The 12,852-nt window shown below is 33.0% G+C and overlaps 1 protein-coding gene across 3 annotated transcripts; it reads left to right on the plus strand.

Annotated features, from left to right (window-relative positions):
* Window positions 1-55: 55 nt before the first annotated feature.
* LOC119637300 lies at window positions 56-12,224 on the plus strand. 3 transcript variants are annotated; one of them, XM_038033239.1, is made up of 5 exons: window positions 56-297; window positions 6,058-6,253; window positions 6,332-6,694; window positions 11,416-11,610; window positions 11,685-12,224. In XM_038033239.1, exons 3-5 carry the CDS (start codon window positions 6,608-6,610, stop codon window positions 12,222-12,224), a joined length of 822 nt encoding a protein of 273 aa, XP_037889167.1. In that variant the 5' UTR covers window positions 56-297; window positions 6,058-6,253; window positions 6,332-6,607. The 3 variants fall into 3 exon arrangements, with proteins under 3 accessions (XP_037889167.1, XP_037889168.1, XP_037889166.1); XM_038033240.1 differs by lacking the exon at window positions 56-297 and having other exon boundaries at window positions 5,918-6,253; XM_038033238.1 differs by lacking the exons at window positions 56-297; window positions 6,058-6,253; window positions 6,332-6,694 and adding an exon at window positions 8,662-8,815.
* Window positions 12,225-12,852: the final 628 nt, after the last annotated feature.

Here is a 12,852-nt window from a genome sequence, read left to right on the forward strand (position 1 = left end):
ATTATATAGCATACTACATATTAAATATATATATCGCATTGTCTTATGCGCTAAGCATAATGACTGGATTAGCATATTGCGCTATTGTAGGCAATGTTCATGTAATACTGTTTAATTTGTGTTATTAAAAGAAAGTTTTGAAAAATGAACACAACAGTAGAAACTACATAAGCATTAATGAAATGAAAACTTAATAAAGCGAAAAGCTTGTTCGGATGATTTTTTAAAGCAAAAGATAACAAGAAGAAAAAGCAATTTTTCGGAAGGAGGCTGTTTAAATTACTTCTGGCCTTCCTGGTATGTTCATACAATAGTGAATAAAATAATATTTAACATTAACTAGCAATTTTTGTTATCGAATTGCTTATTGATTTGTAGAGACATATTTGAGTGAGAAGCAAAGATGAACAGCGGTGACTCTTTAGTTAAGATAATAGAAAAAAAGTGAAGGCATATCCCGCAGAAAAATTCTTTAAGCACAATTAAACGTAAGCTTTGAGGCTAGGCAAGTTTATGTAAACAACATATGAAATAAATGATATAAAACTATGAATATTCTTTTGTATTAAGAAAAAAAGAAACAAAAATCTTGAGAAATTCAATATATATTTTCAGTCCTTCTCTACTCAGCTCCTTATATCATTTTTATATCGAGACTTTTCTTTTCACCCGTATTCCGATAAACTCGCAAGCTCTTCTTCTACATTTGCTTGCTCTTGCTCTTTATATACCGCTTTGATAAACTCTTCTTCGAACTTTTTTTTAATTTTTTGCATATGCTTTTTTCTCTACTTTTTCCTCAAAGTTAAATTTACTTTTATTTTATTTCGCTTAACTTAATTAAATTTAATTATTTCTTTTTCCTTCTTGATAAACCTGCGAAATTAATAAAAATAACGATTTTAAGGTAACACGCTGCTTGAATTATTAAATACACTATTTCGTTTGTTAGTGGAAATGCGGAAAATTTAAAATTTTACATTGATGCAATGAGCAACATAAGATATTTGTTAAACTGTATATAACCATGTGCATTTAAATTTTATTTTCACAGAACGTGCATGATGTACGATGCAGATGCAATCATTGTGTTCATTGTGTTTGGAGATTTTTAGATAGGTTTGAAGGTAATTATTTATATTTTATCCTTTCGAATTTTCTCGATACGTAAGAGCGGGGAAAAATGTTTACATACATGGGAAAATAGAGTGTGGTTTATAAAATGGTAAAATTTTCAAGTCATTTCATTTTAAAGCAAGTCATTTAAAGTCATTCATTATAACTCTTTAATAATCGCGATAGATACGTTTTTTACAGATCTGCTAAAGTTCATTAGTATCCACAGTAACAGTAATATTCCTTACGCATGAAAACAGAATGAGGATTCATTGCTTTTTAAAGCACGTCGATTAAATTTGAATGTATTGAAAGATGTGAATACAAATTGGATTCCGACGACTTCAACCGCTTAATTTGTTTTATTCTTAAATTGTGTTTAATATGTAAAGGTAAAACATTGCTGTTTTATTAGTCGGTAGCATATCGGCCCGCCTTGTATCAATTGTTTTCTTCGGTTTATTTTTTAACAATAGGATTGGCTATTGATTGGATTCGTACTGCATTACCCAGCATTTCGCAAAATATAACAACATAATTCTCTGTTGAGTATAATATTCACAAATGCGTTGAAAGATAATTATGTTTAGTAGTTGAGCTTCAGTACAAGAACGATCAGATTGTACGAGCTAGTTTTCACGCAACCTGACTCCCATATTCTTATATATTCAAATCAATCATTTTCTATTGATTGCTTTATCATGACTAAATATTATACAATTTAAGAAGAAAAGTCTGCAAAGTTGTCAGTAAATTATGAAATTGAAAGAGGTCATTATGGATCTCCTTAAAATTATCAGCTGTGAATAGAACAAGAGGCATTTGGGCTTGCGAGTTCACAAAAATCAGATGTGGGAGTGGTGAGACAAAACGATAATTATTACGTATCAACGTCAAAAATTGATATCCGTTTTTCTTTGTATTATATATAAATTTTGTCACCGCTTTCGCTACTCTTGCTATCGCTCGGAAATAAAAAGCGCTTTGTTTTATAGATGACGTCACTTCTTTCTAATGCAAAAAGCAATAACAAAATCGTGGTACTAATGCTATCTAAATGTAACCTCTAGGGAAAGTAAAGAAACAATTCAGGGTCTATGGAATCTAAACAAAATGAATATATCCTTGAGCAATAAATAAAACGAACTCAATTTTTTCCTTATATATTTATAATTTTTATAATAAAATTTACAAACAGCGTCTGCATTCAAACTCTGAATCGAATACGTTTAAAAAGTTTTAAAAACCTTATATGAAAGCTTTATTGGACCTTTTATGTTGAGTTAATAATTTCTGCTTAACATAAAAAATATTACACGGAGGTTTTAAAAAAAATCAAGTACACCTTAAAGCGTAATATCAATGCAGAAAAATATGAGGAATGGCAACTTTAACTAAATAAAACAGCTTTTGCATCTCGCTGGTAAATTTTTGCTTCATTTCCTTAAAAATCCTTCATTTTACCATGTCTTGGGTGTTAGTCAAAGTCGCCTTTTGTAACCTGTGCGGAATAGTTAACCAGTGAACGTTGAAAGTATATGACTTATTAAGTTGGATTATAAGGTTAAAGGTGTCTCCATTTTTGTTGACGTAAGTAGTTATATTGTGTTATGATAACTTTTTCGCATAACATTATATATTGTGCAAACTTTCTTAGATTCTTACATCCAAAATTAAGACGTTGTGTTCAATCTGTAATTGTATCTTATGCTAAGTATTAATTTGGTGCTCTTTCCCCGTTTGCTGGGTTAATGGTACTGAATGATTGAGAGTACTGGTACATGAAGGGCTGAGATACTACAATTATTCCATCTAATATTAGGGCAGTTTGTGGTGATCTTGGAAAATTGTGTACCTAGTGTGTACCTAATTATGATAGTGGGCATTTCCGGAGCGCTCATTGCAATTCTTGACGTTATATTGTGGCAATCATTGTTACTGTTTTTGAAATAAAATTGGGGCGTTCATGCTAAACCTCCAAAGTATTGGTTGGTGATCGTTCGCTGTACACGGGTCAATAACGTGGAATCTTATGGTTGGTGTTGTTGAATGGTTAAGCTGCTGTGGATCAGCTATTAGCGTCAAGACCTGGCAAATCTTTATGATACGGGCTAATTTAAACTGTAAATTATATCTGCTGAACTGGGAATTTTACATTTTAAGGGCGTGACATTGCTATTTGCGAAAGTGGCAATCTTTAGAGCAGAAATTATTGTTGTCACTGATATTATTATTGTATCACAGCTGCTGCGGCATCATGTTATAATATGTACCACAAGTGGAAAAGAGCTTGCCACACTTGTGTGAAAATACCGCCAAAGAATACCTGTAAACGTGGATTCTACAATTGTAGTATCGGCAGCCGAGTATCTGTTCAATGCGAATTGTGCTCACTTTGGATTCACTCTTCTAGTGTGTGCATTTCAAATGGTGGGTTGGAAAAAATATAGGGTTCAGTCTGCGTCATTTATCTGTACGCCATGCAAATGGAAGATCTGAGCCGGTGTCTTTTTTGCAGATATGCTTACCCTTGATACTAAACTCAAAAATATGTTTCCTTAACTTATTAATGGTGCGCACACAGGGTATAAAGAAGAACTAATCCCCTCTCTCAGAGAGCGGAAAACAGATATTTATGGCGGCCATGAATAGGCCAAAAAACTAGAACACAATACAACTGTAGAGGTCGCTCTGTTGAATGATCGGATGTGTGTACTATATGTAAAATCACACCGCTCAGAAATTATGCTATAAGTAGCACGGTTGATGTCCTGCTTAACATTCCAGATATTATCAAGATGTGGTAGTGATCATTTTGATGTCAATGACTAAGAACGGGCTGGAGGGTCAAAAAAGTTCAAAGACAATTGCAAGACTTATTGAAGAGAAACCCAAAAACCCTAAAAATCTGAAAAACTTTTGAACAGTTCAGCAGTTGACGATTCAACAATTTCTAGACGTTTAAAATGGCTGCCTTGCAAATTGACTAAAAATACCATTTTGAGCATTTGTTGCAAAAGTTGTTAAGGACACACTATTGTATTTCGAATAGGAAGTTCTGCCACACTCAACGCACTCGACAGCCATGGCACCTCCTGAATACCACTTGTTCAGATCGATGCAGCTTGGAACGGCTGGCACGCAGCTTCGCAAGGAAGAAGTGCGAAAATGGATCGATGATTGGATCGTTACCAAATTAATATAAGTTCTTTCGCACGATATCGCCATATTACTAGAAATATCATAAAACGTTGTAGAAAAATATATTCTAATAATTTTTCTCAATAAATGCATTTTCAATGCGAAACAAGTAAGAAAATTGCATTTAGTCGGTAACGAATCTTTTATACCCATCACCGTTTACCCCAAAAGAAGACAAAAGGAGTTAAAGAACACAATTCTGGTTTTCTATAATATGGAGCGGGCGCAGTTTTTTTCTTCTATTTTTAAAATAAAAGTTTTAATCGTAGAGGCATGTGGGCGTTGTAGGCGCATGTTTTGAAAAGTTTAGGTCAATTCCAAATTCTTTTGCAAATTTTTAGGCGATATCTTCATTTTTGCTAACGGTAGAATATTTATCACAAATACTACAAAGTTGCGCAAACAGAAAGAGGTACAGAAGAACAGACGGGCAAATTTAGGCGCATTTCGAATTTGGAACTGACCAAGAATTTGTACACTTTACGGGGTTTTTCAAGCCTGTTTTTCCGTGTTAAAAAGCTATTGAAAAAAGAATTAAATTTTGATGCACTATCATATTGGCTATGTGTGATCAATTTTTTCCATTTTTCTACAAGCATTACAGCATCATCCATAGAATATGCGTTCAAATTCTTGTACATTTATCTGCTATAGCTTATAAGTACTGAGGAAAAAAGTAATTTTTTATTTTCTTTGAAAGACAGAGGTATTCTCAGTTTACGTAATTCTGTACGCGTGTCCTTCAACCGATTTGGCTTATTTTCAATACCAAACCGTGTTCTAGCACTTCAAATTTGCTGCCACATTTATAGTCGATAGCTTCATTTTTTGCGGCCACGAGAATGTTTACAACAGACATTACACAGACAGACATATCGTCAGCCGGATAGACAGACAGACGGACATGCTTAAATCGATGTAGAGTTTGAGGGTGATCAAGAGTATATACACCATATGCGGTCTCTGATTTTACCTTCTGGTGATTGCAAACGCTTTGATAAAATGAATATATCCCTCATCCTTCGGTGACTGATATAAAAATGGCTAAAATTAACGGAAGCACCTATTGTATATATTTCATATGAGCCAACCGCTCAAGGCGTATCCTCTATTCGCGTAACACAGTGACGGTCAAAAAAAAGTGAAGAAGGCGAAAATGGTGGTGGCCGCAGTCTAGTGTACCCAATCAATAACTGTTATGGGTTTATCGACTGAGTACTCATTATTCTAATAACGAAGCTAAACTCTGCCCCTCCTGAAATTTGAATCCACGAACATTGCTTTGGTAATTACGACGCTTACCTAGTGTGCTACTCATGCGGCCTATTAAAAAGCGATTGAAAAAAATTACACTATTTTAGATTTTAAAGAAAAGCGAGGAGGAAAGCAAGAGTATATTGTGCGGCTATATAAACTTTAAATCAATTCTTAAAACCTATTAAAAAAATTTGATGTGTAATAGCACACAATAAACCAAATAATGGTTTAAACGCATTGCTTTAAATACACACTACAAAAAGTGCCTCATGAAGGTTAAGCAAGAGTTGCCCATAAAAATAAGTAAAAACATTATAGTGGGACACGGCCCGTGATTAAATGCCCTACACCACTTCTCATACTCAGACAACGACTTTTTCAAATACGGCGTTATATATATGTTTTCAACAGTGTTTGTCCTTGGTCCAAAATATGTCTGTGTATTAAATTTTTTCAAAATATCTCCAAATTTACGGTATGTAGGTTGAACAGAAAAAAAGAAGACAAGCAGACGGAGAGGCAAGCTTAGATCGTTGGAAAAACTGATTCTGATTTAATCGGTATTATATAATTATAAGGTGGGTCTACTTGAAGTCTTTCTACGCGTTGCATATATCCGCACAAGCACCAGACAGATAGTGTCGGGTATAACAGAAACGGTAAAAAACTTATCTAAAAAGTAAGTGATAGAGTGTTAAATATCGAGTAAAACCAACCAATCGTAAATACCCTTTTCTTAATACTTTTCTTTTACTAGGCGGTGTGAGTGCCTATACGCTTGAATTTGTAGTAGGTGTGACTTCAGCTCCAGAACAAGTCTATGATGACTAACAATGAAATATTCTAACGCTAACACAACAACAACAATTTAAAATTTGAAAACTTCTTAGGCGCTTAATAAATTTCACTGAACTAAAGTTAATGTATTAATAATGATTATTAAAACTTAGTTAAGATATTTTAAGACGAAAAGAAAAAAAAAATGATGGGAAAGTAACAAATAAAAAGGCATCAATTTCGCTTAAGGGCATGGATGGACAGCTTTTCTCATCAACGGACCAATTTTGGTTTTCGTATCATGGCAGATTGGACAGAACGGATTGGATGGATCAACAAAAAGGTAATAATTTACATTGGTAGTGAACATTTTATTTATTATCATGTAACAGAATAAACACAATAAATATATTATCTAAACTTCAGTGTGATCGGGAGAACATTACCGGATTCATTATCGCATCACAGCATAGTTTTTAATTATTTAACTGCAATTCTAGATTTGATTTTATTTTTTATTTATTTATTTTTTTTTAATCGCTCAGCTGATATCCCCTATTTGTGTAACATTGTGACCGTGGAGGAAAAAGAAAATAACAGAAGCAGATAGTTGCGGCGACCTAGTGGCTGTGTGCCGAATCGACAAGTGTTATGCCTTTACCGCTGCGACTGAGCTGTGTACGACCAAAGCAAACTCTATCGCATTCCGATTTGAATTCTCGGACACAGACTTGGTAGTTGTGAGACACACCTACTTTATTCTAACTAATTTTAATCGAAGCTGACTGTCTTCCATAATTGGAAGTTCTAAGCAAAAAAATAATGGAATGATATAAAAGCCCTTGCCAGCTAGAACGTCACCTATGTACATGTTTGGTATAAACAACTTTACGAAATCTGAAGAACTTAACAAGCGAGCCTCTTTCCTTTTTTTTTTTTTTTTTTTTTTGTGGTTTGCTTATCAGTTTTTTAGCGTTTCTGTGTTGTCTTTGGCAATAATCAATAATAGTTTCCATCGTAAGCAAGCGATTTGAGATAAGAAAGAAGCAGCCATTTAGAAAATTCTGCATTAGAAAAACAGAAAACGAGATAAATATTGGGAGCTAACCTAACAATAAGAACATAAGAGACACCTAAACTGAGCACTTTTTATATTTCGGTTTTACCAATTTTAAAGTAGCACTGTATGTCAAATGTAATTTACAAAATTTTCGTCTATTGCAGAGATAGTTGCCGAAGCATACGAATCATGACTCTTTTAAATGCCGATCTACGGCCAGTATTTGCGAATATTTTTGACAAGCTCTAGCCTTTCGTTTAAACATTTCCGAGAAAGTGAAAATTCCAATAATAACTCATGGGTAAATAAATAAGAATAAGGAAGGATGGGCCAATGGACATAATTAAACCGGCCTTAACAGATTACTGATGCATCTATCTTGCATTAGTTTTTTATTTCCCATAATATATGCCTTCGTACAAGTGAGAAATTTCGCATTTTATGCAACGTTACCTGTGCTTGATAGCACGTTTATAATAACGTTGAATAACTTTAAATATTAAGTGATCTCAATATGATTATTTTCTATTTACGATATCCGGGATTAGGTTTCCGGTGTTTATAATTAACAATAATCGATGTTTAATATTTATTGCAAAATTGCAAAATGTTTGTGTGCATGTGTAAAGAAATTTCTAATTGAATTTTTGTTTTAAATGGAATTTTTTTTTATGTTAATTGACTCCCGTTGAACTTATGTTTATCAATAAATAAACAATAGCGCATATGGATAATAATAATAATTGATTTTTGGCGACTGCATTATACGAATACATTAGACACAACTATTTTTTTCAACTCTTTCAAGTGAATTTTTCCTGTTACAGCCATATTTCTCACCAAAAATTTTTGCACAATTCTTTTACAATTGCAATGGCATGAGGATGAATTGAGAGAGAACCTTATGAAAGAAAGATTTGCATATCATTATTATTATTTTAAAGATAAAATCTTTTAGTCTTGCTTCAGGTCATTAAGTGTTAAAACATGCGTGAATGAATACGTTTCTAAGAATAAAGAAATTCCGGTTGAAAATATTCAAAAATAATTTAAGGATTTTTTTTTGCTTATTTATTTGCTTATTTATTAGTGCTAAAAAAAAGGAAAACTTAATTCCATACCGCATTACCTATATAAATATATATATAGATGAGTCATCTAACGAATAACTAATTTGTGCATATATATAGATATATAGATATTTATATTTATAAAATTTTATGTTTATCGAAAATGTCGGTGGAGATGAAAGTAACTGTCACTGCAATGGATCGAGAAGCAGTTGATAAAATTGTTAGTTTCAATAATCAATTAAAGGTGCCTGGAAGAAAACGTTCCAGTTCAATAGTTGACGATGAAATTATACAAAAAAATCTTAGGGAACTAATGGATAAGAAAAATCGCGTGAGTTCATTCAAATTCAAATTTTTTTTTACTTCTTAGATACACAATGATTTTTGTTTTAATCTAAACTATGGGAAAGGGAAAACCTTTAGTAGGGCTTTTTTATAATTCGTATGAAAATTTTGTTGCAAAAAAAAAAAAGAAATTGTAGCTAGTGGTAGCAGTGCTCGCCATTGTATATCACTATCAAGTCCCATTATCCGTGTGGAGAGTCGAGTAGGTAAAAATCGCTCCTACCCTGTCTGCATTCGTGCATTCAAATCTTAATGCGATAGACTTTACTTTGACTCAATTAAGTCGTAATCACTTACTAATTGGGCATGCACCGGCTCGGCTGCGGCCATCACCTGCTATGCTGCCTATTTCTTTCTCTTTCTTCACTTCTTTCCGATTTTTACCGCACTACACGAATACGAAACGTCCCCTGAATGATTGATCAGGAAATAAAAAAAAAAATTAAATTTGCTAAGAAAGAAGTGAAATGTGTAGTCAACCAGTTCAGAAAGTGTATAGAAAACAGTTGATTTGTATAAATACATTATAATGGAGTTTTGCCGAATGCCGCTTAGGCTGCGTAGGCCGCTGACCAATTTTTTTCTTTTAATCGATGAAACTAACGCATTAGATTGCGTTGGACAGTTAGTGAGTGAGAGTCAATACGATCTTTTACGCAGTTCACGTCTTTCTCGGAATATGCCACGTCTAGAATTTAAGAATGGTGTATAATCGGGTAGCGAGGCAATGTAAACGATGGTCGCAATACTTCCTTTAGTGCTTGCGCGGCTACACTTTGCTATTTTCATGTATTCTTTTTAATGAGACTTCTCATAAAAACTGTTTTCCAGATGGGAGATATTTCTCCTGAACAATGTTTTCCTTTATATTTACTATAAACATTTAGACGGTAAGTTAAGAAAACCTATTTTACACTTTTCGTTTAACGAAGGTGTCTTTCTTCATTTTCTTTTGTTTTAATGCATTTATCACAATATTTATGTACTTTGCGCAATTTTTAATTAAATTTGTTTTGTTTTAAATCGTTGTTTATCGATGTTTTAAAATTTCTTTAGAAAACTTGAACTAAATAAAATGTTTACAATAAATTGAATGTAAATGGTAGGCACATGTGTAGAAATGCAGAATTTTTAATAAAAACAACTACGAAAACTATATCCGTCTTAATTGGCCATTATATGCCAAACATATATAAGAAAATAGGTAAATATCCTAAGAATGTTCCGATAATCAGGACATTACTGAGGGACTTGTGGAATTGTCAAGCAGATTTGCTTGGTCGACAAGACTAAAAGCTTATCTATATCTAGGAATCTATTTGTATGTAGAATTAGCCTGTCAATGGGTAGTGTGATATAATTCTCATCTTGTGATATAATTCTCATCTGACAGGCTACCGGCAAAAGCTCACTAGGAAAGCGGCAAGAGGTTATTTATCAAAATGTCGCATATTTGATTCATTTAACCGTTTAATATATAAGAACACTTTAACGTTGTATGCTATAACAATATTTTTTTAAAAGTTTCGTTTTTCCACTTTTTAAACATCATAAGTCTAGCGCATACGCATTCACATTTGATCTGTGAATCTAAACTTAGAACATAACTGGCTCAGTTAACAGTTCAGTATCTCAATTTTTGCGGCTCTGATTAGCAGGAATATAGACGATATTCAAATAAAGAGGAATAGACGAACATTACTAAGAATGGTCAGAGTCTGAACCGAATCGGAAATATATGGTGTATTCGGTCTTCAAACAGATTGACAAATTTAATATATTCGTATATTCGTTACGGTCATAAGTCGAAAATTTTTTATATCTCTGAGATTGAGTCACCAAAACTAGAAGTAATTGGAACTCTGCTTTTAACCTTAATCATCAAATCATTAATCAAAAAATATATGTATAAGTTTGCACTTTTCATCACAAATTACGTTAATGAAATTTCCAATGACAGACAACTTAGCTAAACTGTGAAACGAAGTTGAAATGATCCAGTGTGATCCAGAGACATCGACCAAGAATATAATGTCTCGGAACCGCATTTACTTTCGGGAATTATTTCATACAAGCTTTCTAGTGTTTTTCTCAGGTTTTCAGTTCGTAATTATCTACTATTGAATTACTTGATAGAGCTGGAATCATGACTGAGCATCTATTACTAAAAACATTATTCAGTTACATCAAGTTTACGTGGATTACAGCTAATTTGTTGTCGTTACAATCCTCTCTATGCAAACTTCAGTTAGTGGTTAGCCTTCATGCCGATAGAGTGTTAATGTAAAGAAAATAGGAACGTAGGGAGGGGTGGCAGATGATGGTGTTCCTAATGATAGTGAATTTATCTACTACGCGATAATCTCCCGCATATGATTTCAATGAGATATCGTGGCCAGTCACACAAACACGCAGTCCATCACTTAGCAAATACATCGAGTTATTGAAATAAAGAAAAAAAGTGAAAGACAGATAGACGCCTTTACTCTTACATGTAATGTTTAAAAATTTTTTTAAAAATATTTAGGAAAGTAAAAAATAAAATGACGACTTTCTCTCGAATTTTTCCCATCTTCTCTTTTACAGGAAGAACGCAAAGCCAATGGACGTTTGGTAGCAGTAATATTAGCTTCATTGGTAATATTTTTAGCAATATATCATGCCTGGATACGTAAGTCCGGCTTATTAGCTGGCATATTGGTGCCTGCCGTCATAATGATTTCTTTTGGCGGCTGGGTAGTTGTCTTAACTAAACGCGATAAAGCAAGACGTGCTTTATTTGTAAGTTAGAAAACAAACCAATTATTTGTCTAACATTTGTATAGCATTTTATTTATTTTTTATTTATTGCTTAGGAGAAATATCTAGAAGAAGTTGCTATGAAAAATAAACGAGAATTGGAAGCTAAAGCTAAATTAAAACAATTTAAAAAAACCGGCGATAAACGTAGACTATCCAAAGATACAATATCGCTACATTACGAAAACGAATTGAATAAAGAAAAATCCAATAATAATACATTATTGCAGCCACTTGAATTTGCAAATATTGTCGTTACAAGTGCTACACGGCATGAGCATCCTAAACATCGTAAACACCGAGAGCAGTTACTGTTGGGTCAAAATGCTGCTAAGGCTTCTCATTATGCAACGAAAGATTTGCGTTTCAAAAGACCCAGTTTACGACAGAAATTATTCGGTTCAAAGGGAGTATATCAAATGCAGCAGCAACAAAAGCAACAGCAACAACAGAGTCGAAAAATATCATTTACGATATCAAAGACGAAAAATCAACAAAATGATCCGAAAACGTTGACGCAATTAAAACGTAAACGTTTACAACGTCACAATGCCCTAATTGTACCGACCATGGTACGCACAAGTTCTGCCCCATGATTTTTTATACGTCGCGTTTGCCTACTGCAGCAAACGTTGCTTAAACGTTCCTTACATTGAACGGGAAATCACATAAAGGAAAGTCGTTAAATCTGAAATGTTTACATTTTAAAAATAAAAATGTGTTTATGAGTTTTTTATACTGATACTGGGTACGTGCGTTACTTTTATGATCTTTTTTTTCTTATTTTGTTTTGTTCTTTCTTGTTTCTGGGTCGCAATTATAATTTTTAGTTATATTTCTCTTCTTTCTTCCTTTGGCTCTTTTAAATAAAACAACAACAAAAATTTATGTAATTACCCGCAATTTTAAATCTTCCATAGCAATTATCAATATTTTTATTTTTTGTTTTTATTTACTCAATAACGAACAGTTGAATGGAAAGCAATAGAAAAATACTAAAAGCAAGGAAGAAATTATATTCGACTGATATCGAAATGTTAATATCCGCCATTCGATTGGTTAAAAAACGGAGTTTTCAAAAATAAATAATTAAGTAAATGAACAACAAAGATAATAAACATATCTACGAATAATATGCCTATAACAATCGGTCAATAATTCGCGGGACGAAGTAAAAAAAATCTTTTTTCTTCAAAATCTGCTATTATTCCTCAAGAGTGATAC

The sequence above is a fragment of the Glossina fuscipes genome, unplaced genomic scaffold (assembly GCF_014805625.2).
Source record: "Glossina fuscipes isolate IAEA_lab_2018 unplaced genomic scaffold, Yale_Gfus_2 59, whole genome shotgun sequence".
NCBI lineage: Eukaryota > Metazoa > Arthropoda > Insecta > Diptera > Glossinidae > Glossina > Glossina fuscipes.

Coding starts and splice junctions, on each gene's coding strand:
- LOC119637300 (XM_038033238.1), top strand. CDS start 8,678: ATGGATCGAGAAGCAGTTGATAAAATTGTTAGTTTCAATAATCAATTA. Junction 8,816..11,415: donor TAATGGATAAGAAAAATCGC/GTGAGTTCATTC, acceptor TCTCTTTTACAG/GAAGAACGCAAAGCCAATGG. Junction 11,611..11,684: donor AAGCAAGACGTGCTTTATTT/GTAAGTTAGAAA, acceptor TTTATTGCTTAG/GAGAAATATCTAGAAGAAGT.